The sequence below is a fragment of the Scophthalmus maximus genome, chromosome 2 (genome assembly GCF_022379125.1).
Source record: "Scophthalmus maximus strain ysfricsl-2021 chromosome 2, ASM2237912v1, whole genome shotgun sequence".
Taxonomy (NCBI): Eukaryota; Metazoa; Chordata; class Actinopteri; order Pleuronectiformes; family Scophthalmidae; genus Scophthalmus; species Scophthalmus maximus.
The window spans coordinates 13,706,466-13,732,958 of NC_061516.1; the positions used below are offsets into that span (position 1 = coordinate 13,706,466).

A 26,493-nucleotide genomic window follows, 5' to 3' on the forward strand; every position below is an offset into this window, starting at 1 on the left:
GGCCTGAAGCCTCTTTCGCAGTCTGTCTGCCTGGCTGCTGCCGCTGCTGCTGCTGTCCTGTCATCGGCCTGGGTGTGGTTTTTCGTGCAGGCTGCGGTACCGTTAGCAGGAACTCGAGCTCCCTCCCGGTCCAGTTCACTGTGAGGCGGAACAAAGAGGAGAGAAGAAAAAAGGACGGGGGACATTTTTGACCAGCGCACGGTTCGAAGCTCTTCTGCTCAAAAAGCAGCGTCCGTGTCCTGGGGACGGGAAGGCGTTTTTCTTTTTGTTTGGCGCCGTTGTTCTGATGGGAAAAAAAGTTTTCCGTTTTCTCTCGCTCACCGCTCGTCTCGTTTAACAACTCGCTACATAAAATCATACGAACAATTCCACAAACCCGAGAGGACCGGACACAAACGAAAGGAAAGATGCCGAAAACGGTAAGACGGACAGCTGCGTCTCCGAGTACAAACTGTCTTTGTGTCTCTCTCTTTCTCTCTCGACACTTCGCTTCCCGCAGTGTTTCACGTGTGTTGCTTCGAATCAACGTTCAAGTAGCAATAACTGCGTCCTCGGTTCATATAACGGATTATTATTTTTTTTTTTATAAATCCGTTCCATCCTTTCAAACTCGCGCACCGGGGGGACTTTCCGTTAGTCGTGTGTGCGCGCGCGCGCCTGCGCGTGCCCGCTCCCGCCCGTGTGTTCATTAATAATGATCGCCTCTTAAATCACATCAGTCCCTCAGGGGCCACGGCTCGTTACATTACAGTTACTGTGTGAGCTCACGTCTGTAAAAGAAGACCACTAAGTCAGGCTTTTCTTTTTAGAACCAGGAAGGGGGTTTCGGTCTGTGTGGCCTCCGGTCGGGGGGACTAGCTCGCAGGCTACCTCACTCGGGGCCACAGCTGTGCTGCTCAAATCTGGAGCAAAAATGGGGGCCAAATGTGTCACGGAGAGGAGAGAGAGGTCGCCCCCCCCCCCCCCCCCCAAGCACGCATGGGTGTGTTTGCCCCTGATAAGAGAAGAGCCCCAGGAGCTGTGGTGGTGCTGGATGTTCTCAGAACAAAGAGAAGGGGATGGAGGGGGGGGGGGGGGGGGGGGGGGGGGCGGCACGGGCACAGGCTTTATATTGAAAATAACTCAGGATTCACCAAGGGCCCAACATTTCAGCTCAGGGTTTTTTTCATCAGCGGCGAAGGAAGGTAAAAGTGGTTTCAAGAACCCCCCTTCTGCTCCTCTGTTTGCCCCCCCCCCCCCCCAGACGAGGGCTGTGAGTTTTGGCTTCTTTGACTCAGCGTCCTGCTTTATTGGGTTGGACCAGTGGAAATCTGTGTGCGGTCAGTCTGTGGGTGTCTGTGCACAGTAGCTCCAAATCTCAGCTGCGATACACCAACACAAGGCACGGTCTGATAATGGAAAGGGGGACGCTCCGGTACAGAAAGAGCCACTTCTGGGGCCCTGGAGAGGAGATGTGATCCACGCACAAAGACATTGACGTGGATAAGAACGGTGATTCCAATAGTAGTATATTATAAAATACCTTCTCTGATTTCTTCCCAGGGTGCATGCTTTAGGTTCATAAATTACCCCCACATTATAAAAAACGACTCTTTTTCAGCACTTATCTTAAACTCATTAAATATGAGTGTAGTAATACATTATTGAAATACATGCACATGTATCACTATTGGCTTTACATATGACAATGGACTCGTGAACTCCTACACTTCCAAAATTACACAGAGAAAAATAGAATGTACCGAGGGTTGTACCTGTTCTCTTCCTGCAGTATTGTTTCTGCCAGTACTGTACTTCCTCCACATTCTTTTTCCAGCTGTCAACCAGAAATATGTTCCAGCATCCTGGCATTTAAACGTCTTTAGTGCCCTTGTCTTCCCCAAAGGAATTCCTCTAATCGTATCAGCGTTGTAATATATAGTTTTCGGTGATTCTATTGTGGGATTTTTCCTAGTAAATATTTTGGACACAACTGGATTATTAAGTAGTTACTTATTAGCGATGAATTGGCAATTTTATATTTTAAGTTTTAAGTGCAATTTTTTTTTTTTTTACAACAAAACAAGAAAAACACCATGTGACACATCATTGATCAGAATTATAGAAGGTTCACATCCTGTTTCTAGTAAAGGGACTCTTTACTACTGCAAGTTTTCCACTGCAAGTGTTTATTATCATCTTGACACATATTTATAGTCCTCCACTTAGTGTCAGTGTTTGTGCCAAATCTCTGATCAGCGCAGCTGAGATGCTGTTACTGTAAACAACACAGGAGTAGCTGCCTACAGTACTTTAGGTACAGCAGAATACTGCAGTAACAGTAACCGAGTACTGCAGTAACACCTGGGGACCTCAAAGCTAACCTCTTTAGTTTAGCATTCTCTCAACTCATTTTATTGGAAATTATTTTATCGCAGCAGTGTTGCATTTTATTTTATATAGGTGTATTTCGACTGTTTTGTTAAGCATCTTGTATTGCATCTTGGCACAAAAGGAGCTGTATAGACGAAGGGTTATTTTTGATTTGATTAGAACAGAAGCTGTTTGCCCGTCAGGATCAGTTCACAAGCACAGGTGCTCTGCGGCGCGGGTGCAGCTCCGTCGTACATGTTAAAGGGTTAGAAAAGGGGAAACTGGTATTGGAAAGAATACATGGTCAAAGGATTGTGACCATAGTATTGTGGGATAGGATAGACAGTGAGGCTTATATTCATTAATAAGCAACATGTTATGTGCTCAAAGTAAGGAAAAATATGAACTATAGGGAGCGATGTGTGTAGACAGTATTTTGTTCCTTTAGTGCGGATGCAGAAAAGCCGAAATGCATTAGACTACTAGGTCGCAAAGTTATTTCTTTCCAAGATAAGTGCAACTGGTGGACCTGTTATTGCGACACACAGTTTGCTTCATTAGGTAAAGCTCGCCGCCATGTGAACGTGCAGAGGACACGGCGTGTGAGAAAAGGAAGCTAGACACACTGATTCAGCAAATACCCAGAGAAAGTAGTGTTTCCACTTTGAGGTTTGAACAAGCTTCTCTCGGGGGGTAAAAAGAGTCATAGATTAAAAATACTTCTTTTTTTTCCATCAACTGATTCGGTTCCCTGGCTTTTTCAAACATAGATTATTTATTCAGTGTTTGAGGGGAATACAAAACCTTGATGGCTCACAAAAGCAGTAATTATTGAGAAACTCTGCCTTTGGCCAGACTCCTCTTGGCACTGCCCCGGTTTCCCAAGGAAGCCATGTTGTGACTCAAGATTTCTGCACTTACATCAGTTCCTTCTGGTAATTTCCTCGCCTGCAGCCTTATATGGACTTTCACATTACGGTCTTGCTGCTCTCCTCCCTGCCTCCCCCAGCGTGGTCGTCAGATACCAGGCTCCACTTCAGATTGCATGAGAGCACTGCTACACGTTCAGGGTCTGCCTTGGGTCCATGTTTATCAGCGTCGGAACGGATTTTTGAAGTGATCTTACATCCTAATGGAGCCCTTGGTAGTTTAGATTTAATTAACATTGATAGACTAAAGCATAGTTGCGGATTATTATCTGCTTTATCAAGGAACCAGTTTAAATAAAATTTCATTTCCGTTTTTTCGTAAGCACTAAACAAACACACAAACTGTTTTCTCTTTGGCTTTTATTGCTAAAATCTGATCCAATGTTTGTTGCAACAATTATTGAACTATTGTATGGACCTAGTTGAACAGTAGGCGTTTGCACTCTCATTTTCCTACCTGCTGTGTAGAAACCATGTCAGTGTTACTACAGCAGACAGATGGCCTGTATTTGAACCAGTTTTTCAATAATCATATCTGGTGAATAATGTCAATCACATTAACACTTGACACTTTTCTATCCGCTAATACGGAAACAGCATATCACCATTATTACTAAACAAAATTTGAGCATAACTTACCATTCTGGCCCATTATGTAGAAGTCATGACAGCAGCAGTTTTCTTGTTATGAGGACCCTTTAACAGTGTGTCCATGGAGAAATGGTGAATGGAAAGAGCCAGAGGTATTTCCGCAGGGGATTAAATGAGTCGGCTGAGAACATAGCAGAGCAGATTAACAGTGTGTAGAAGTGGAAGTGGTGGACAAGCTACCATCAAAACTTCAGGGGTTTTCATGCACATCGCTAGTTTAATGTTTTCTGTTTTGGAAGGTTGTGAGAAAATCAAACTTCTGACAGTGAGTACTTTGTTGTTACTGATATATTATCTATTCTCATGTGGTCATTCTGATTTCTTTTCTTCTTTCATAGGCGCAGCTGGAATCAAAACATTCTTTTCAATTTTGGGTTAAATCAGATAAAGATGTGTTTTAGGGTATATAATCTATGCCAGATTAATAAACTGTGACTGATTGGCGATAATTATGATAAATTGTCTTGTACAGACCTCGAGCCAGCAAAGTTCAAACTGTGTACATAATAAAAGAATTATGTAAGCACACCAATACAGTCAGCTAATAGCCAACGTATTACTGCACACTTCAGACAGAAGAGCATGGGGTTTGTATCACTCGACTTCTTGTCTTTGTGTGGTAAACACTTTCTTGCTCTGTATCTGCAGATGTTCCAGAGTTGCTCCGCACAGACATCCTACATATGCTGCTGTCGCTACATCCACATTGCTACGTTTTCGTGTCGAAGCGTGAAACGGAGAAGTTTGCAAACACTGCTCGCCCCTTTTTAGTTTGAAATCTCCGGGGCTGCGTTGTAGCATGGACGGGCAAAAATACAGACGTTTGGAAAGGATGACGCAGTTACCCACATTCGCTTCCTGGTTGGTTCTCATCAGTCACAACGCGACTGCCAGCTGTGAAGGCAAAACACTTACTTTAGTTCCACCTTGTGTCCGTCCAAGAAAAGAAATCCCTCATCTTACTTTTCATCATTGTTGTTTCTCGTCCGTAGTATTTTCTCAAAGTAAGCCACTGCTTCCTGTTTACACTGGCTCTTGCGTGCCCAGTGTACCCGAATGGTCACGTGATATACGTTTTCAGGTGTGTTAGTTATACCACGCACAAAACAAAGCAGGTAGCAGGATTGGACAATTCAGGAAACATGACGTTTGCTAATGTAAAGTGACAAGTGAGGCAGTGCATTCAGTAAACTGGAATCTACGAGAGTGGTGGATTGAATGCAGATGATGGAGCAGCGGTCTCTATAACTGTCATGGTTGTTTTTGATTAAAAGCCGCAAGGATGGTATCTCGTGGTCGTGGGAAACAGTTCTAAAAGACCCCCCTCCTTTGTGTGTACTGCCCCCACTTAAAATGAACCTCATCCTCTTCTCCATTCTGCCTCTTCCTGTCAACCAGTTTGTTCTCTTCAGGCAACAACATCTGTCTACAGATGTAAAATAGTGCATACAGCAACAAGGAGATTTGTTTTGCCCACAATTCACATCAAACTTTTGCTTACAAATATATTGGATTTTTTGCTCCTTGAATATTTTCCTGGTAGCTCACTCCAAACTCTTGTATGATTAGCTGAAGGCGATGTCATGACAAGTGCTTCACACAGGATCATCACCATCACATGTTCCCACATTTTCACACTTCACATTCAGCTTGGCATTACCTTAACTGTTAACTGTATGTCGCTGGCAGTGACACCGTTAAGGGGTCTAGATTTCACATACTGTTACCAACCGCACATTTTTGACATAGCTCTTCGGAGTGGGCCGATTAGACTGTGTGTTTGTGCCATTATTGTCCACAGTTTGTCTTTCAGATAAGCTGAGGTAGCAGGGGGGTAGTCCGCACGGTTGCTGCGGTTACCAGGGTGGATCCATTGTGGAGGAATTGTTGACCTTGTTTGCCGACCTTGCATGACTGTTATGGATGGGATGACTCAGGAGTGTGACTCAGATTTGTCAGACGCCATATGTATAGATACCCCGGTTATTTCCGTTGCACTTCACATGGTCTGTAAATGTACAGGCTGTAATGACATTTGCTGCTCAGCTCGAGTGACCACTCTCAAAAGGCGTTTTTTTGCCTTTTTTTGTTGCACGGGACCTTTTTGTTGAGCACTCATGGCAGTGTATAATGAACCAGGATTATTGTTCTTAGTGTTGGGGACAATCCTAGAACAACATTTTTTGTTCCCTCTTGCTTCTAAAACAACTAACTGGCATCTTATTTGTTGTCTCTGCTTTAGTTGGAAGGATTGTGGCTGCGAGCAGCCCCATCACATAACAATGTGAGAGTAGTGACTGATTGCTGCAATGGAGAGTGCTCCCAGAGAACATTTTGACATTACAACGTTTGACGTTTCTGTAACATACAGGGTATGGTGGATTTTTTAACATGAAGGGGATGCTCCCAAATGTGCGATGTTTGATCAAAGTGTATGTTAGTGGAGACAAGTAGTATAATAATATTCTAACAGTACTTTAATCAGCCTTTTTTAGCTGCTCTGCATCTTTAAATAACCTTCTCTGTGATTTTAGTAGTAAAGTAGTTTTGTGTCCTCGGCCTGACAAGGTTTGTCAGGGTTCACTTTTGGGGTTACTTCTCCATTATAGAATATGTGCCTCAATAGCCATTTCATTGTAAAACAAACTTGTTTTGACAGTCAGTGCTTTTAATTTTCTCTCTTGATGGGGTTAATGGGGTCACGCAGATTTCATGTGTTCTGTTTTTGCCTTCACAGATTTGTAAATTAAATTGATTTATAGCCACACTAACATCGGGGCTCTGTGGAAGACAGTGTAGGTCAGCCTGTTGGTGATTACATAGGCCCAACAATTTGGTCCAAGCTGAAATATTTCAACAACTAATGGCATTAAGTGAAGTTTTCATGTGGTGCCTTCATCAGCAGCGTACTATAATACTGTCACCTTGTACACCATATTATGTTTTTATATTCATATAGATTAATCAGTGCTATATGTTGGTTTGTGATAGAGAACGTCAGAAATATTCATTGCCTTTTTGGTACAAAGAATTACCTTGATAAAATCACATCATGTTTCAGAAGATGAAAAAGACCTTTATAATTTATGTGGCCAATAGAAGCAGTAGAACACAGCTATATGTGTATGGATAAATCAAATATTAAAAATATCAAAGTCTCAGGCAGTCAGGGAAAACAGGATTCATATTCCAAAAGAAAAATTATGAGAAAATTATTTGTTGAGTATAATTTTGAAAAACCCAGTTAAGAATAAGTCATGGAAACTGACACATGGGCCTGAGGGAGGTGTTTCTGGGCAAGCGCTAATAATAGCGGGTTGTGTTTTTTCTTTCTGGCTGTGAGAGGCACACCCTAACCAGGCAGAACATTTATGAGCGCAGTTCCTTTTTCATGAGAGATGTTCCGTTCAGACACACAGGAAATGAAAGAGCTTACACCTAAGCAGTGTGGTCGTGAACTGAACTCTGATCTGCATGAATGGAAAAAATGCTCGTCTAATGTCAGAGTTGTGTAAAGAGTTGTTTGTCAAGAAAACTGGGCTATTCGGTGTACGGCCTCACTGTGGGTTTCACTCCAACTTAAACCGCTGCCGATGACAGGAAGTGACAGAGGGGCAAGTGTCCTGAGCAGTAAATGGGGTCCTGCTGACATGAATGGAAAAGAACGCAACTCTAATCAGCCCCGCAACTGGGAGATAATGCATACCTTTGTTGTTCAGGGCAGGCGTGGGCCTCAGCCCGCGCAGTTATTTCCCAATAAAGATGCACGCTGCTGGTCTCCTCATCTCTTAGAGGGCAGAGAACATGAGAAATGCCAACATAGTCAGTTTACTAAGTACAGAATCAATTGTTCTCCTTATTGAGGGTGATTGCTAAGGTTAAATAAATGTATTCAACATTTTGACATATCATTTTGCAATCCACAAACTTGAATAAAAAAGTGCCTCTCTGGCTAAACAACCAGCATGCTACCTGAAGAGGAAACAAACCTTCTTCACATTCCGTCCTTGTTGAATTCGGTGACGGCAGCTGGCAGGTTTGCCTGATACATGGCAGGATGTAGACGACTCTCAAGAGAGCTCAGTGTTCAGCTTCAGTGCCTCGCAGGGCCCAGCCACCAGAGGATGTGGTTACTTCCTGCCGATAAGTTCTGTATTGAGACAGAGCCACATTGACACAGCGTGGAACCCAGAGACATGATCCTTCTTTCGTTCTACAGATATGAAAAAATACATCTTTATTTCATCATATGATTATTGTTTAATTGGACTGTGGAGTTGGCTTGTTTTCCAACAGACATGGCCTGTTGAGTGTGTGAAGTGAGGAATGTGTGTTGCTGCTGGGTGTGTCCAACTGATTTTATATTTAAGTGTTTTAATTCAAAATCAGCATATTTGTGTAGAAAGTGATGGGATCATATCATCTTTTAATGTAAGGTTTATAGTTCATTTTCACTACCACTTTTGGTGCACCATTTTGAGTATTTCAAATTATTCATAGAGTAACAATGAGATTTCAGTTTTGATCTTGCAGTTTGCTTTCTAATGCCAGAGGTATGTGTCAATTATATTAAGTTGAGTGTTTTTTTCAAACGGGTGATTGCTGAAAGCATAAAACCAAATTCAAAACTGAAGAAGTAAACATGATCAGTTTCTTTGACTGACCATAACAAGAGTAATAATGTAGAAATGGATGGTTGATAATTGATATACAAGTGATATACATGACATATATTGACATCCAGTGTTGAGAATGTCAGAATGTAACAGTGGCTCATTATTCAAACTGTGCTCTCTTCTTCAGATTAGTGTGAGAGTCACCACCATGGATGCTGAGCTGGAGTTTGCCATTCAGCCCAATACAACAGGGAAGCAGCTCTTCGACCAGGTATGAGAAACTCGTGAGCAGCCCTGTGGGCTTTCCAATGACAGTAACAAACTTTTGAATCAAACTTAATTTGTAAGCTAAAGTTACCAATATTATAATTTTTTTAAGTTTTTGTTTGTTTTTATATGCCAAACATACTATTTATGATCATCAACTTAATACTGAAAACAAATAACAGCAGCAGTTGGCATCCTCCAGTGTAATTACCACACTAAGTAGACAGCTGTGGATCTAAAAAATTATTTTATGATAAAAAACAAAAATCTTTACTCATTTATCTCATGTCTCATAATGACGGTACTTGTAGTTTTATGTTTTATGTTTGGAAGTGGCTGTGTAACAAACCACAGCTGCAACTGTTTTCATTATCGATTATCTGTTGATTGTCTTCTCAATTAATCTAATAATTGTTAATAGTGCAAATCGAAAAATGTCCATAACAATTGCTCTGAGCCTGAGATGATGACATCAGATGTATTGTTTCCTCCGACCTACCGTCCAAAACCTGAAGATAATCAATCAACTGCAATGTAAGAAAAGGAAAAGCAGCAGATTTTTCACATTTGAGAAGCTGGAACCATGAAAAGTTTAGAGGATTAATTGATTAATTCAATTCAATTTCAAATTAAACAGGCACTTTAGGATATGCAGTCATATATAGATTTTTTTTGGTTTGTTCAAAAGTATTTCCTTATGTTAATTTTGTGTTCCCTGTTTGTGCAGAGTGGATGTGTTCTGGAGCGAAGACATGTTAACAATAGTTCTGCTTTTTATGTTCAAAGGTGGTGAAGACCATTGGGCTGCGGGAGGTCTGGTACTTTGGACTCCAGTACCAGGACACAAAGGGTTTTTCAACATGGCTCAAGCTCAATAAGAAGGTGAGCTTTACAGCACTACACTTTGGCCATTTTTGTCAAGATTGAACTCTTTAGTGCGACTCAAGTCTATTTTCAGGAACGCAGCCCCCTCACCCGTGTCACGTCTTATTTTAGGTGACAGCCCAGGATGTGAGGAAGGAAAGCCCGCTGCTGTTTAAGTTCCGTGCCAAATTCTTCCCCGAGGATGTGACCGAGGAGTTGATCCAGGACGCCACACAGCGGCTGTTCTTCCTGCAGGTAAAGGAGGGAATCTTAAACGACGACATTTACTGCCCCCCAGAGACAGCAGTCCTCCTGGCCTCCTATGCGGTCCAGGCCAAGTACGCCGACTACAATAAGGAAGCCCACATACCGGGCTACCTGTCCAGTGAACAGCTGCTGCCTCAGAGGTAACACAGCTCCCATCGTCGTTATCTTCATCTCTATCTGACACACCGATGTCACCTTTCAGCCAGTGTGTGTTTGTGAGAGCCTTTCTGACGCTCGGATGTCTTGTGTTCACAGGGTTCTGGACCAGCACAAACTCAACAAGGAACAGTGGGAAGAGAGGATTCAAGTGTGGCACGAAGAGCACAAGGGCATGATGAGGTAACCTGAGTGAACACGTGGTCACAAATATCTTTGCCCCCTTGCTATCTCAAGATGATCTTTCACTCTCTGATCGTAATGGACATTTGAGAGACTATTGTAGCTGATTCTGTCCGGAATGTCTGTCAAACTGCTTCTCCTCAGTGTTGCAGAGTGTCGCAATCTAACTCTGCTGCCTTGAAAATGTGTAGCTTGAACTTTCCTCTTCCTTTGTCTTGTTTTCGTCAAGGCTGATTTTCAGCTTTGCGGTACATGACACGCCGCTGCCACCTGGAGCTCAGGGTCAGCGAGTGCTTGTTAAAGCCACGTCTTGTTGTTTGTCCACAGAGAGGAATCCATGATGGAGTATCTGAAGATCGCTCAAGACCTTGAAATGTATGGAGTCAACTACTTCAACATCAAGAATAAGAAAGGAACCGAGCTGTGGTTGGGAGTGGACGCATTGGGACTCAACATTTACGAACAGAATGACAAGTGAGTGGTCGCACAACGCTAAAGCGATAAAAATGTTTTGCATGATTGCTGTGCAATATCATCACTAGTTCCTGTCCAATGTAAAGCACCTGACCCAGTTTTTTGGGGGGGAATTTTTCTTCAACAGAATGACACCCAAAATTGGATTTCCTTGGAGTGAAATAAGGAACATTTCCTTCAATGACAAGAAGTTTGTCATCAAACCAATTGACAAAAAAGCCCCTGTATGTAAACCCTCTATAACAAACAACTTGTAACAATTCAATAATCTGTATTTACAAGTCTTTGTTCGAGTTCTGATTTTTTGTTTTAAATGTCTCGTGTTAGGACTTTGTATTCTATGCTCCGAGACTTCGCATCAACAAGCGCATTCTGGCTCTGTGCATGGGCAACCACGAGCTGTACATGCGCCGCCGCAAACCTGACACCATTGAAGTGCAGCAGATGAAGGCTCAGGCTCGGGAGGAGAAGAACCACAAGAAGATGGAGAGGTAAGAGTTGCGTCGCTGTTGTCTGGAAAAAAAGGAAATTTGATTCGATCACACTGTGTGACTTCTGGTGTTTCAGGTAATTTAGTAAACTATAACTGTGAGTGTACCAAACATGTAATAAACACAGTTTGTTGTCGTACATTGCAGCAGAGTGACCAGCTTTAGAAATAAATCATGCAACAGGAGGGTCACTTTTGTCCTTTGCAACACAACTATAGAAATTCTGATTCTAACACCGAAGCCCTTGTGTGTGACTCTTGTGCAGTGGGGTGTAAAATAGTGTCATTTTAAACCCCAGGTGATAATCTGCTCTACTTTCAACAGCCTCCAGATTACTGTATAATATATGTTGTATTTCATGCACTGTCTGTGTTTCTATCAGAGCACTGCTGGAGAATGAAAAGAGGAAACGGGAAGTTGCAGAAAAGGAAAAGGAGAAGATCGAAAAGGAAAAAGAAGAGTTGATGGAGAGATTGAGGCAAATTGAGGAGCAGACAAAAAAAGCTCAACAAGGTGAGCGAATCGTCTGTGTTCAAGCGACGCTTGTTGTCGCACTGTAATGAGCAGGGACAGTGTTTTTCTCACATCGCGCTCACCTGTGTGTGTGTGTGTGTGTGTGTGTGTGTGTGTGTGTGTGTGTGTGTGTGTGTGTGTGTGTGTGTGTGTGTGTGTGTGTGTGTGTGTGTGTGTGTGTGTGTGTGTGTGTGTGTGTGTGTGTGTGTGTGTGTGTGTGTGTGTGTGTGTGTGTGTTTGTGTGTGTGTTTGTGTGTGTGTGTCTGTGTGTGTCTGTGTGTGTGTGTGTGTCTGCAGAGTTGGAGGAGCAAACACAGAGGGCTCTGGAGTTGGAGCAGGAGAGGAAGCGAGCACAGGAGGAGGCTGAGCGCCTGGAGACTGACCTGAGAGGTGCTGAGGATGCCAAGATGGCACTGCTGCAGCAGTCCGAGAACCAGATGAAGAACCAAGAACACCTGGTCAGTTATCAAAAAACTATTTGTCTTTTCTTATGTATTAAAGATTAACAACAACAACAAAAGTAATAGATGTTGAAGGCTGAAAATTTGTGTGTTCTTTTAGGCCACGGAGTTGGCGGACCTGACTTCAAAGATTTCCCTCCTGGAGGATGCCAAACAGAAGAAGGAAGAGGAGGCAGTACAGTGGCAGCACAAGGTCTGCTACTGTCAGTCGTAGTTTAAAAAAATGAACGTATCAAAGAGCATGGAGTAATATCCTGCTCGTCGTTGGAAAAAGATGAAACTGATTCACTTGGAAAAGTTTTTACATGACTTGCATCCATAGTATGGAAATGCAAAATATTCAATATTAAATACATAAAAAAGACATTGTGGAATGATAATAATCATATAAATATATTGTGTAAGATATATGAATGCAGAAATAATATTTTTTTTTAGATTTCCAGCATGAACACAAATTAAAAGGTATCAGTCTGACATTGTGCTGACCATGTAGCCCCTCCCCTGTGGCACAGTGAGGACAGACATTCCTGGTGTCCTGTTGTGCGGGGGCTTTGGGGGAGGGGCGAATGCTCCCAGCTTGCCTCATGTCTTTTTTGGTAAAAAGCGTGTGCCAGCCCAGCCCCCTTCATGCATTTTGGGCAGTGTGACTCATGCTGTTTGTGGTGCCGACAGTTCTCTTTGTGTGAAGGAAATCCTGTTGAACTCTGTTGACCCAGTATGATGTCGTGGCTGGTTTGCTAAGTGGAGCTTTCCATGTTGCCAAACATCCAGTGTGACGCTCCAGCCTCTCATAAGTGGCTGTGTCAGATTTATACTTAACTTCCTGTATCTATTTCAATTATTAAAATTATTTAATAGACTGAGAAATAATATAGAAAACAAAACAAGCAATTTTTTTCTATACAAGGCAGAAAAAAGCTCTGATATAGCTGCGTGTCTTCGGGAGCCTTGAGTCGTTTTCAGACTTGTAACTCAGAAATGTCTGAAAAATTGGGTCTGGACATTTCGGCAAACGTAAACAATCCACTCATTGAGAAACTTCTGTTCTGGTCTACTGTTCTTATGGCAGCATATTAATATTTTTTCACAAACAGTAGAGCTTAATTACAAACAATGAAGTAAAAACAGAGGAGGAAAAGCAACAGATCAAAAAAAGACAGGGAATAACACATGATATTTTATATTAAGTCAGAATATTACACAAACAAGTCATTTTAAACGTCATTTAAACAGTATTTAAACAGTATAGCAAAATAAAGAAAACTTTTTTTACAGTAAAAAACAAAACACAGATAATAACACCGAAAGTTTTATCCATCAAACACTATTCAAGACCAGTTTCTGCGGAGGCTGAGTGATTGATGTCGGAGCATCTGCTCCTCGTCCCACTTTCAGTGCAAATGCACTGATGTCGACGCGTTGGGCCAGTGGAGAATCAGTACCTCTTTTCATTTAAAAAAAATCTACTGTTGTCAAGATATGTACTCTGAATCTCTGTCTACTTATATCAACAATCCGATACAAAAATTCGTAGCGGTGCTTCATTCACGTCATTATTCTGTGTTCCTTCAGGCGACCGTGGTGCAGGAGGACCTGGAGAAAACCAAAGAGGAGCTTAAAAACAAAGTGATGGCAGCTCACGTGCAGGAGCCGCTCAACGCTGAGAACGAGCATGACGAGAACGACGAGAGCAGCGCCGAGGCCAGCGCCGAGTTCACCGACGCCGCCACGTACAAGGACCGCAGTGAAGAGGAGCGAATGACTGAGGCCGAGAAGAACGAACGCTTGCAGAAACATCTACTCGTAAGTTGCTCGTATCTCAGTTTGTACAACGTTCAGTTGACTTGTAATAAACTTAAATGGAAGAATGTGTTGAATATAATCACACTTATACAACATCACTGTTGTAGTGCAAGTTATGTAAAGCCACCAGAAGTGATTTACATCTGTTTGGTCAGAACCAGATAAAAGTCATCACCTCTTTGATGACACAGAATCAGACGAAGATAAAGAGAACCAGATCTTTTAACTTTTTAGAATTTTGTATTTTGAGCCAAGTAAAACATGTTTAGTGCAAGTCACTGAATTACTGAAGTTGTTGGAATGTTTTGCACATCTAGAGACAGAAGTGAGTCTCATATGTTGCTAATGGTGCAGCAGTGTGAGTTTAATTGAGTATTAACGCTGTAATGACCTCATTTGTAGGCTCTGAGCTCAGAGTTGGCCAACGCTCGGGACGAGACCAAGAAAACGGTGAATGACATGATCCACGCAGAGAACATGCGCGCCGGACGAGACAAGTACAAGACCCTGCGACAGATCCGGTCAGGAAATACCAAACAGCGCATTGACGAGTTTGAATGCATGTGATGTGCGCGCCAATGCTAAGGCCCACATGGCTGGGCTCTCTGCCTGGACTGCAGTCCTGCCTCACTCAAGCTGTTTTTTTCTCTGTGCGCCAAAAAAATGAATCAGATCCGTAAAATGACGCGGTTGCAAGAGCATCGCACAATGTTCAAACACGGATCTGGAAAAAATTCCATTTGTTTCTGTTCCTAACTTTTAATTTAGGCAAGTCACTGGTTGAAAAGGGACATACTGTATTTTTTTTAGTACATTCCTCGCAAAGGGGTTGATGTAGCATTTTAGTTACGGGCTCGCGCCCCATTCCACAACACATTGAGTTAGCATTTTGATTTCTTTATATATTTCTGTCATATTTGTTTTAATCAAATTTCAAATTGAAAGAGTCAAAGACCAATCCAAAATTCCATTTTGAAAAACTGTGCCTGTAGACGTATCTCTGCTGTTCACATACAAGCTGGATCTTTCAGACAGTAATATTCCTCCCAGGATGTGGCCCATAGTTTTACACTCATACCAAATGCACTGTAATCTACACAAGCAAATACACGTGATATGACTCTGACACGTCTGGTAGGACCATTCATCGAGCAGTATTACAATTTATTTACTCTTCATTTGACTGTGTTCAGATTCCCCCCGGCTGTTACAAGTATTACAGTATTCACACCCCGCCTCACAATGTGATATTAAAGATAAAATTGTTTTGATCTTTTGTCTGTTTTTACATTATATGAACACCTTCAAGTCAGTTTGCAACTACAATGCTTCAGTGTAAAAGTTGCTGCTCAAGCAGACGACTTCTTGATTTTCTTTCAAATCTGCATAAATAATTAATCTTGAAAATTGATTTAACATGGCATTTTAAAAATTCACAAATGAACTCTCTTGTGCAACAAAAGGGAGACAGTTGCATTTCTGTTACAGATGCAAATATCTGATGCAAATATGGTATTTGTTAAGGCATTTGATTAATTAATTTTACTGGCAAAGTCAGTTATTCAAAAATAGTTTAAATCAGCGTCTTCCTCAGTTAAATTTAGAATTTAGTGGACAATTTTTGGGGGGAAATTGGAGTTGAGTTTTACTTTGCCTTAATTATGTGACTTTTTTTTTTTTAAATCCGCTCATCGGTGAAACTAATAATCAAAAATAGACCCGTTTTGCATTGATAATTAAGGGAATTACACTAGTTGTCACATGTGGAGTTGGCTTTAGTGAATGAACAAATGCCAATATTCACCTAGAAAAATAGAAGTTGTAGTTTAATTGTAACTCCTTGAACCGTTTTAGTTTCTGTTTTTCATAAAATCTTCCTAGAATTTGATTTAGAAAAATATTATTTTTTTCGGTAAAACATGCACTGGAAAACCACAGTTTAGTTATGAAATTATTATTACTTATGCGTATTGCTGCAATATTCCATGAATGGAACCAGGCCAAAACATTTTGTATGAAAATGAAAATTTGCATCCTTGTGCCGTTGCACTTTTGGCATACAGCCACGAGGAGGGGTCGGCTCGTTCATAGATATTTTTTAGAAGTTAGTGTTTGAAAGATTTATTTACACTATTTTGGAAAGGTCAAAGTAAATGGATTTTAGTGATAAACATATCTCTTTATTTCATTCTTGTGTCTGTAATTGAATCAACATTTGTCGTTTGTACCAAGATGTATTTTCATATACAGTGTCTGTGCCCCTTGTTAAGTGTAGTTCTTGTATCTGCCATGACGTGTAAAGAAAAAGCAGTTGTTGCTGTAATCGGACACCTCTCCATGCCTTTGACAATAACTCTTTTATGATGCTGCACTGAATGTTCTACCTGAAGCAACGTGTGTCCACCGCCTCCCTTTAAGAAGCGGAGTGTCATTTGAAACTCGAGTCACCGCGCGTGACAAAGAAATGTATTGAAAGATGCTACTCAATATCGGATCAAAAAAAGGACCGAAACATAATTGATACTATAAATTGACAGACAGTGCCTTGCCCAGGTTAATCATCAGATCTTGCTGCTTAAAGTCTTTCTTTCATAAATGAATAAAAGTCAGATTGAACTGCCTTTTTCCTTTTCTGCATTTTACTATCACTACTATGTCTGCAATATATGAAGAATGAAAACTGTAATTGCAATTGATGTCATTTACTCCATATTCTTGACATGCATGTCATATATTAATATCTTTTTGTCACCTCTGTATTACAGTAATCAAACTGCTTCTGGCCTCTTGGTTCACAAGCTCGAATCCAAAGTTGCTTTGTCCTCCTGGCTGCAGTGTCGCGATGAGCCACACGGTGGCAGTTTACCCTCAAGTCTCCAGTGTTGGGTGTGACACTGCCACAGTTTGAAAGTGACAGTTACTTCACATCAGTGATCCTTCGACTGTCAGACAGTCATTTCAATCACATATGTATACACAGTGTGTTTGCATATTTCAAGAAATGTGCCATTGAGGTAGATTTATCCCTAGTCTACCAAAGGAAACTCTATAAATCACAATCTTATTGGCCTGTTACAAAAAACATGACAACATAGGACATACAGAATCAAAAACAAAATAAAAACATTTTAATATGGTGGACAGTTTTTCTTTTTGCTCCCGCTTTGGGCTAAAGACAGATGCCGCCATGTTGTCACACCTTTTTGAAATTTCACCCCTGCACCTTTGAGGTTTAAACAGTGACTAGCAGGTGAAAGCACAACCGAAAATCTGATTTGCATTTTTAACTCATGAATGTTCCTGAAGATGGCCCCTGCCTCTAAATTGTTCAACAGGCACATTCCTCTTGCACATGCTGCTTCCAGCTCACGGCCGACAACTTTCAACTTCCAGTCACATCATTAGTTTGTTAAAAGAAAAGAGAAAACAACTAACATCATCTCTTGCAGCATGTGGACAACACTTCCCTCTTTGTGTTGGCTAAATAATTCAGGTTTAGGTAGTAGAATCTTTCTCAACACCTAAGGGAGGTGACTTTGTTTTATATACAACTTCCCCTATCTGTGTTGTGTTACTGGTCAGACCGGAGTGTTGAAACAATTCACACCCTCGAGCTGCTACTTAGACAAAAGCTGCCATGAATCTTATATGATCATAATAACAAAATTTAGCTATATACTAATTTTGTTACATACTATATACAGTGTTTTTATATAGTGAATAGTATAGTAAATAGCTCTCCTTGCTTCACTGGTCTTCCTGTGGTCAGGAACTTACATCCCCTTGTTATTTCCCCTGTAATACCTTATTCTCAACTCGTCAACTATCTTGTTCAAAATATTATTTATCGGATTTTTGTCGTAATCCCCAGCAATTCGCGATTCACACTCTGGGAATGAGAACAAGAAAAAGGTGTTTTAAAAGGGCTGAAATTTACTACAGCCTGTCAGCTTCAAGAATCAAAATCTGCTCTTCATGTGCACGTTCATGTACTACAGTCTTCCTTTGAGTGCCACCCGCACTCTGCACAGCAGATATGAAACTGTAATTAGATCTCACATGGCAGGTTGCATGCTTCCTTGATTTTCAATATCATAAAACCATATACATATAGGCCTCCATTCTGAACACAGCAGTAAGTGACAGCAGAAAAAAAGCCGCAGAGGGCAAACACAACTGACAAAGTTTGCCTCAGCAAAACCATTATCTCCGAAACTGTGAGCCACGAAGAAGCCTTCAACGGCATTTCACAACCGTGACATGTTGACACTTTATTTCCACACATTTCCTGAGAGCTAGCTTTGCAGTTATCTTCCTTGTTTTGACTTCCTCTTCGCAGCGCCGGGGCGCAATGGTCAAACGAACTGTCTTGTGTCGCGGTGTCATCACAGTGAGCTCCTGCGAGAGGGGAGAGGAGCGCCGCACTCGGACTCATCCGCACCAGCGTCCACAGGTAACAATGTTGGCGTCTATTTTCTAAAAATACCGAGCTGATGAATGTGCACGTTGTATTTGTATTTCGGTATTAGGTCCTGTTTATGCTTGTGGTACCAGTGTGTTGTTCATTTCTTCTGCAGGGCCATCTCTGGAGTGGCGCGAGACCAGGCCCCCCACTTAGTGTATTTGACAAGCTGAGCTTGACACTCTGTATCAGTGAGTGTCAGTTTGTCAAATACCCCAAGTGAGGTGTCACTTGTCGACACATCAAGCTCGCCCTGGGGTCACTCCACAGACCGACCTGCCCCCCCCCCTCACGGGACGATCTGCACACCGGGGACACTGAAGAAACAGGAGGCTGGAGCTGTTGCCCCTGCGAAACTTTTGAGGATGTAGACGAGGACCATCTTGTTCGCAGGGGTTAAAGTGGTAATGCCGAAGGTAGACAGACGTTTAGCCGTTGTTTCATCTAGTGGATACAACTGCACAACATTTAGAAAAGCCTTGTGCAAAATTACAGTTTCACAGCTTATTGGCATGATCAATCACTTTATTTCGCAGTAATCATAATCTATGTAACTCATGAATAAGCAGAGTTTTAACCTGATGCTAATGCGGTATTATTAATGTTAAAAATATTTTAAAAGCCTGAACCCAACAACAAATACTGTATCTCAGCCGTGTGCGCCACATATTGTTATTTCCATCACACAATGTACCTCCAAATAGCTACAAAGGTTCAAATAACTTGAAAAATGCGGTTTAAAAACCCATCGCGTCACTAGTGTGAGGTTTTGAGTGTCATACACAGATATGTTGCCTTGGATAGAAACATGAATGAGTAAAAATGCACGGGTTTTTGTGAAAGAGCAAATCGATGTACTGGTCAATGTACACTCAGTTTCCACCTACAGTGATAATTAACTGTTTAGACAGCTAAATATCTGTTACCTGCTCAAGTGTTTGCTTCATTCAGTAGACTCTCTTTTTTTGTTTATTTGTTAAGTGTCCTTTCTCTGCCAACGTGTGCGACCACATGTCTCCGCAAGTGAAAATGCCAGAAAGCAGCGCAATAAAATATGACCCGTGGCCCTGGAGCCCCGTGTGTTCTCGCAGATTTTATTCTCCAATGCTTTTTGGCGGGAATCAATGTTCGCTGGCACAATCGACCAAAATGCTTCAACCGATTAATAAAGCAGGCGAACGAGGGGGCAACTACTACAGGTTGACGTGTGATCTCTCAGGGGTTATGTCTGCAAAACTCTGCATATCTTATACGATCAGAAGTTTATCATCTAACTGACTTCTCTGAAGACAGCGCGTATCAGTCTGCACTTCCCCTTCCTGTTTGGACATGCTGCATTTCCTGTGTTAGAAAGAGACATTTTGACAGTTGAACGCATTCTCACTGACTCGTTGACACCAAATAAGGCCTTGTTGTCAAGGCCTTATTTTTTTAAACTTCACAATCGTGTGATGTCAGTGAGCGTCACTCACATACTGTACAACCCGTCACTACGTTAATGCATGTCATTGCATGATTGCACGAGGTGGCTGGTTACACATGGCGTCGTGTCATGTCATGTGTCCTCATGGCTCCAGAAACGAGGGCTCTTTTGTTTTTAATATTTGGACACACTGATCATGTGTGTTGGGCTCATTTGGCATAAGCCAAATAAAGTGTTAACAATAAGATGCTAAATAATGTTTGATCTGCAGATGGTCCATGTCTTGTATTTTATGGCACGCCCATATACAGTTACATCATTCAAATTGTATTTAATTTTTTATTCCAATCAAAATATCAAATATATCAATATATCTTTGTATTTGACATTGTCAAGCACCGCAGCCAAAAAACTGTATCACGTTGCTCGTATTGATTTTGCAGATAACGTTTTGTGAAGGTTGTCCAGATGTCAAGTTGCACTGTACACGGTAACCAAGTTTCGTCTAGCCTCCAAGGTTGTTGGAAATGTTCTTGAAGTAATGCTGGTCTGGCGCGGGACTTCCACACATGTTTTGAAGCCATATGAATAACCTTTCTGTAATAGGTTCCTTTATATATATATTTTTTCTTCTTCATAAGATCAGTGCCCCGTTAAACACGAAAACAGACATAAACAGAGCTCCGTTGTTTGCGTCACTCTGAGGTCAGACTTTCACGAGAGTTTCATGATGGGCACAGTGCTCGCACAAATAAAGTAGTTTCACCCTAATTATTCAAAGTGTCCAGACATTTAATACGACCACACCCAGGCCCAACAAATCCACACAACGCACAATCACGTATAAGTAGGTCAAAGAAATGAAATCTTATTTGTTCAGGAATGTTATTTTTGCAGCTTTCCAACCGTCATCTATTCAGCTCTTTTTTTTCTTTAGTCAAAATTGTCCTCTAACCAGTCAAACGCTGAATCGTTTTTTGAGGTTGAATGGAATGAAGTCAGGGTGTGACAATGAAAAAAACCAAATCTCTTCGTATAAGCATGTAGTATCATGAGAGAAGGAACTCATCTCGAACTCTCGGACTGTTGTTGGCAGCACATCACAGATGTGACTTCATCACGCAGGCCTCGGCGGTAGAAGTTCAGGATTTTGGCAAAGTTGAACAAACTTCTGATATAAATCATTTACCAATAATAACTAAATACATTCACAGTACCTTTTTTTTTTGACAATGTCTCATAAGGACTCCTAATAATTGGTGACATCTGTCTGCTATTATTTCTGACACTTCAAAGTCTAATTAAAACAGCGAAAAGGATCACAGCAACAGCAACACCTCAGGTCATCATTGTTCCCTGCTACTTCTTTAAACTTTGATATCATTAATAAGAGGCTCCCGAGCGCCGCGCTCACCACGAGTAACTTGAGAATCATGGGATGTTGTTTGGTTCCAATGATAACAAATACTGTACGTGGGCCTACATATGGGATCAATTTGAGATATTGGGGGAAAAGAAAAAGCATTTGAACTTGGGGACTAATGTTGTGTATCTGGTTTCCTTTTGAACAACGGGGGGTTGAGGGGTTTTGGTGGGTGGGTGGGTTGCAAGCAAACAAACCCAGAGCAAAAACATGATTACCGTTATGCAAATGAGCAACAAGGCTCTCTGACAAGACAGAGGTGAGGGATAAAGAGTGTACGACAGAAGAAGTCTACGTTAACAGTCATACAACCTCTAAGCACACACATTTTTCACCATACAAGGCTCCACTAAGAGAACGAACACATTTTGATTTGTTGTGGGCCTGGATTGTCAACGGAATAGCCGCGCAAAGCAGGATGTTGTTTCCGTCACACTCTGTTTGTGTGTGTGTGTGTACAAAATAACTCAACAAAGCATGGATGGATTTTCACTGAATTCTGTGGTAATATCATTTGGGAGAGTATCTCCAAGTGATTATCGTTTGTTGTGGAAACGTTAATCACGATAAAACAACTCCCCATCATATGATATCATGTGCTAAGTGGCGTCATGAGGAAGTTACAATGTAGTCATGCATAGTTAAAAAAAAAAATATGTTTCAAGGTTTCTCTGCATCCTATAGACTAGAGGCATTGTTCTTCAGAATATATATAACACGTTCTATTCACAAAGCGATCAATCAATAGTCATGTGAATAATTGCTCAGCTCTTCAAAATGGGTTCTTCGTATCAATGATGTGGTCACTGTCAGTGAGTAGATGAAGCCCAAAGTTCAATTTAATCATCCATCAAACCAAGGGAAATACATTACCCCAATCCTAGCCAACCAATTATCAAAAGAGGAAAATAAAGAAAATTGTGTATATAAACTCACAAAGTAAAACTCATTAATAAACAAAACAACATGAAACTACATTCCACAATATAACGGTTAAAGAAACCCCAAAAGAATCATTCAGCATACAGGTATGAATAAAGTTGCACCATTGCATCCCTTGTGAGATAAAGGGGAGAAATTAATGTGTGGTCTGTGTCATCAAAAATAGTTAATCAAATACAATGTAACAAAATAATGATGCAATTAATTTGGATGAAAAATTAACAAAGACACTACCGAGTGTTGTTTTTTGTCAACTGTGTGGAGAATCAACCCTGCGGGGACTCGTGTGTGACAGAAGTGACACACTGTTGACAGGGTGGATGACAAACACATGCAGTCACCTTTTCTTGACAGATCGTAAAAGTACGTTCATAATGACAATGAACATCACTCGTAAATTGTACATGTTTGTATGAATCATTAAAAAAATATCACACATATTGTGAGCGTTGATTTGATCTAAAGTAGGGCCCACTGTCCCATTAAAATGAATGTCAATTGAACAGAATACACACACAGACACACACACACACACACACACATGCACACAAACGCACACCCAAACACACACACACACAGTTTAAATATGCCAATGTTGTGAATCTCACCAACTAAAGCTTTAATGGATGACAAGAATGACACATTCTATTATTGCTATTATTATGCTATAACCAATGTCATGATTTCATTGCAATACCAGCAACTTTTTTTTCTCCATTTTTTTATCGTTTCCCGGTAAAAATTTGACTGTGTTATCTAATTATAAACTAGATAATTGGTGTTTTACAATGTAAAAAAAAAATTTTTGTTCCTCACTTGATGCAAGAATGCCGTAATATTGCGAAACCTTTCAATGAGATGCAGTCCACTACAACACTATAAGCAACACAACCACAGTAATGGACGTATCGAGCTTTGTGAATGTAGAATCGACGGCAGAACTGTTATTGTTGGACTGGATTACCTTAGATTTTACAGATTTTTAACCACTGAGTGTTCATTGTTAATGCTTGGTAAAGCTGGAGCACTTCAGATTAGAGTAATTTACTCTGTGCCACATGAGATATATTTGAGCTGGAAGAAATCTGTGAACGAGTAGAAAGTCTCTATAAATGCAAGGGTCATATTTATCAATTTTTTTTGAGGGAATGTACAATCCATTTGTTAAGATACCCATATGATAAGCAGGATGAAGTCCTGCTTTGGCCAGGCACATCCCTATGTAAACATCATCAATGGGAAGAAGGGGGACTGCCGTGGACATTTTGTATATGACCATAGCTGTGTAGCCAGAGAGGAGGAAGCCCCCACCACTACAGTAGGGTGGATATGAATTTGATGCTTGCACCTGCATGGGAATAAAATACTTACTACTGGGCGATCTAATGGGGCTGGAATTATAGATCACATTGCCACTAAAGAGGTGCTTGTCACCATCATTGCCGTCAAGGCCTTGGAGATACTCAACCATTTTGCCTGTGTTGGCAAAGACGTCATCATCCCCGTTCAGCAGGAAGCGAACATGGGGACAGTTTCTGTCTATCCATTGCAGGAAGAGTACCTGCTTCAGGGTCAGGTTGTAGAAAGAGTCCGTGAAGTCCCACTGTAGAATGTCGCCATACTCACTTTGCTCCAGTTGGAGGAGTTGGTTCTGTCTCGCTTTCTCAAAACCAGTCTGCTCTGTTCCTGTGATGAAGAGCCTTCGGATCAACGCGCCATTGTGCAACCTCTCTTTAGCCCAGGTTTTGCGCAGAACTTCTCGGTTTTCATAGTTTCCCGGGGAGCTTTTAATAACCAGTAAAAGGAAGACTCCATCTGATGCTTCAGCTCCTCCACATTTGTCAGGGACGTCTAGCAGCATGGGAAACTGTTGACAGTGTTGAAAGTAGAGAAAATCTTGCAAGGTTTTTGGAAGTGAGCTGAAGTCCCTGATGTCAGCAGCAGCCATGTTTGGCTCACACGGTGGCCAGGAGGTTGGATGGGACGCATTTTGGGCGGGTGACATTGTTTGGTTGTCATCTTCCATCACCGCTTTTTGGAGGTGACTGATTTGGTTGTCATTGTAATCGTACAGGAGACAAATGACCATGACAAGAGTTACCACCAGCAACAAAGTCGAGGTTGAAATCTCGGTCCTCCCCAAAACTCTGAGGTGACAGACAAGAATTTTGTTAGGTGATGAAAATATAGGATATCAATGCAAAACATTTCACATGTTACAATGTGAAATGTTTGCATTTTGACATTTAAAATAATACGTTGTTAAAACCTTATTTCTTGTATAACATGAAAGGCATCTGATATTGCGTGATGAACAGCTGATCTCTCCTTCTTTTTCTCATGAAGCATTGGGCCCAACTCAATTACATATATAATTCCCTTTGGACTGAACACAAACATGCTGCAAACACCTCTGGTCTCTGAGACCCTTCCTGAAAAACGTTGTCAGCGAATCTGACACCAGTCATTATTTTTTTAAAACAAATAGTTCAAGGGACAGAATTAATGTAAATGAATAACAATTAAATGAAAAGATAAGATGATTGCATAAAGAATTGCCTTCTTTTTTGAATACCTACTCCTACCCCCTCCCCGTGTGTGTGTGTGATATATCTAATTTTTTTAAGTAACATTTTTATATTTGTAATTGTAAAAAAAAAAAAAAAAGTATCTTAATTGTTAAATCTTCAGGATGATTCTATCCAATAAGGGAGAGAAAAGTTCATGAGATACTGACAAATTCAGATATAAACTCTCAGGACACATGCTGCATTATGAGTCTATGAAATGAGAGTCTGTCTATGAAATGAGAGTCTGTCTATGAACTGAGAGTCTGTCTATGAAATGAGAGTCTGTCTATAAACTGAGAGTCTGTCTATGAACTGAGAGTCTGTCTATGAACTGAGAGTCTGTCAATGAAATGAGAGTCTGTCTATAAACTGAGAGTCTGTCTATGAACTGAGAGTCTGTCAATGAAATGAGAGTCTGTCTATAAACTGAGAGTCTGTCTATGAAATGAGAGTCTGTCTATGAACTGAGAGTCTGTCTATGAACTGAGAGTCTGTCTATGAAATGAGAGTCTGTCTATGAACTGAGAGTCTGTCTATGAACTGAGAGTCTGTCTATGAACTGAGAGTCTGTCTATGAAATGAGAGTCTGTCTATAAACTGAGAGTCTGTCAATGAAATGAGAGTCTGTCTATAAACTGAGAGTCTGTCAATGAAATGAGAGTCTGTCTATAAACTGAGAGTCTGTCAATGAAATGAGAGTCTGTCTATAAACTGAGAGTCTGTCTATGAAATGAGAGTCTGTCTATGAACTGAGAGTCTGTCTATGAACTGAGAGTCTGTCTATGAAATGAGAGTCTGTCTATGAAATGAGAGTCTGTCTATAAACTGAGAGTCTGTCTATGAACTGAGAGTCTGTCAATGAAATGAGAGTCTGTCTATAAACTGAGAGTCTGTCTATGAAATGAGAGTCTGTCTATGAACTGAGAGTCTGTCTATGAAATGAGAGTCTGTCTATGAAATGAGAGTCTGTCTATAAACTGAGAGTCTGTCTATGAACTGAGAGTCTGTCTATGAAATGAGAGTCTGTCTATGAAATGAGAGTCTGTCTATAAACTGAGAGTCTGTCTATGAAATGAGAGTCTGTCTATAAACTGAGAGTCTGTCTATGAACTGAGAGTCTGTCTATGAAATGAGAGTCTGTCTATGAACTGAGAGTCTGTCTATGAAATGAGAGTCTGTCTATAAACTGAGAGTCTGTCTATGAAATGAGTTTTAAAGACGAGGACAGCTGATTCGCCTTTTCTCTTGAGGCTCAGAAAAATATTTATGGTAACCTATGTCAAATTTGTGTTACTGTCTGATCAACGAAAACAAAACAAAAATCTTTTACAGAAACATGTAGCACATAATAAAGCCAAAGTGAATTGCTTCATAATTACCTCATCATGTTGGCAGAGAGGCGATGGAAGTGAAGGAGAGCGGGTCCCTGACGGCTCCTTCAGGTGGCCCCGGGGCCAAACCACCAGCCGACAGAAACAAGCTGGAAACGATACTGAGAGATGAGAGACGTTCCTGGGGTGTGTGTAAACGAAATGCTCTATGAACACAAGCGCAGCCTCTTCCCAGTCAGGAGCGTGTCCTCCGTGAGCCACAGCATCATCCGCATCCGAGGGACCTGAAATCCGGGCTGGAGGAATAACTGG

General features: G+C 41.2%; 2 protein-coding genes and 2 long non-coding RNA genes across 5 annotated transcripts; 2 read left to right on the top strand and 2 right to left on the bottom strand.

The window, feature by feature from the left end:
- Positions 1 to 16,651, top strand: LOC118300121 (moesin). 2 transcript variants are annotated; one of them, XM_035624225.2, is made up of 13 exons: positions 1 to 419; positions 8,736 to 8,819; positions 9,602 to 9,697; positions 9,812 to 10,086; positions 10,202 to 10,285; positions 10,613 to 10,759; positions 10,887 to 10,983; positions 11,087 to 11,250; positions 11,633 to 11,763; positions 12,061 to 12,221; positions 12,325 to 12,417; positions 13,800 to 14,030; positions 14,433 to 16,651. In XM_035624225.2, the coding sequence occupies exons 1-13, from the start codon at positions 408 to 410 to the stop codon at positions 14,595 to 14,597; spliced, it is 1,740 nt and encodes a 579-aa protein (XP_035480118.1). In that variant the 5' UTR covers positions 1 to 407; the 3' UTR covers positions 14,598 to 16,651. The 2 variants fall into 2 exon arrangements, with proteins under 2 accessions (XP_035480118.1, XP_035480119.1); XM_035624226.2 differs by lacking the exons at positions 1 to 419; positions 9,602 to 9,697; positions 9,812 to 10,086 and having other exon boundaries at positions 8,761 to 8,819.
- On the bottom strand, positions 1,073 to 8,045 carry LOC118300125. The gene is made up of 3 exons (XR_004790046.2): positions 7,922 to 8,045; positions 7,639 to 7,719; positions 1,073 to 4,826 (listed from the first exon to the last, which is right to left on the bottom strand). It is a non-coding gene; the product is annotated as an uncharacterized LOC118300125 (long non-coding RNA).
- Positions 16,652 to 18,284: 1,633 nt separating the features above from the next.
- On the top strand, positions 18,285 to 19,564 carry LOC118300123. Its single transcript, XR_004790045.2, has 2 exons — positions 18,285 to 18,483; positions 18,608 to 19,564. It is a non-coding gene; the product is annotated as an uncharacterized LOC118300123 (long non-coding RNA).
- A 2,583-nt stretch (positions 19,565 to 22,147) lies between these two features.
- Positions 22,148 to 26,493, bottom strand: LOC118300122 (N-acetyllactosaminide beta-1,3-N-acetylglucosaminyltransferase 3-like). The gene is made up of 2 exons (XM_035624227.2): positions 26,230 to 26,493; positions 22,148 to 24,427 (listed from the first exon to the last, which is right to left on the bottom strand). Exons 1-2 carry the CDS (start codon positions 26,235 to 26,237, stop codon positions 23,284 to 23,286), a joined length of 1,152 nt encoding a protein of 383 aa, XP_035480120.2. The 5' UTR covers positions 26,238 to 26,493; the 3' UTR covers positions 22,148 to 23,283.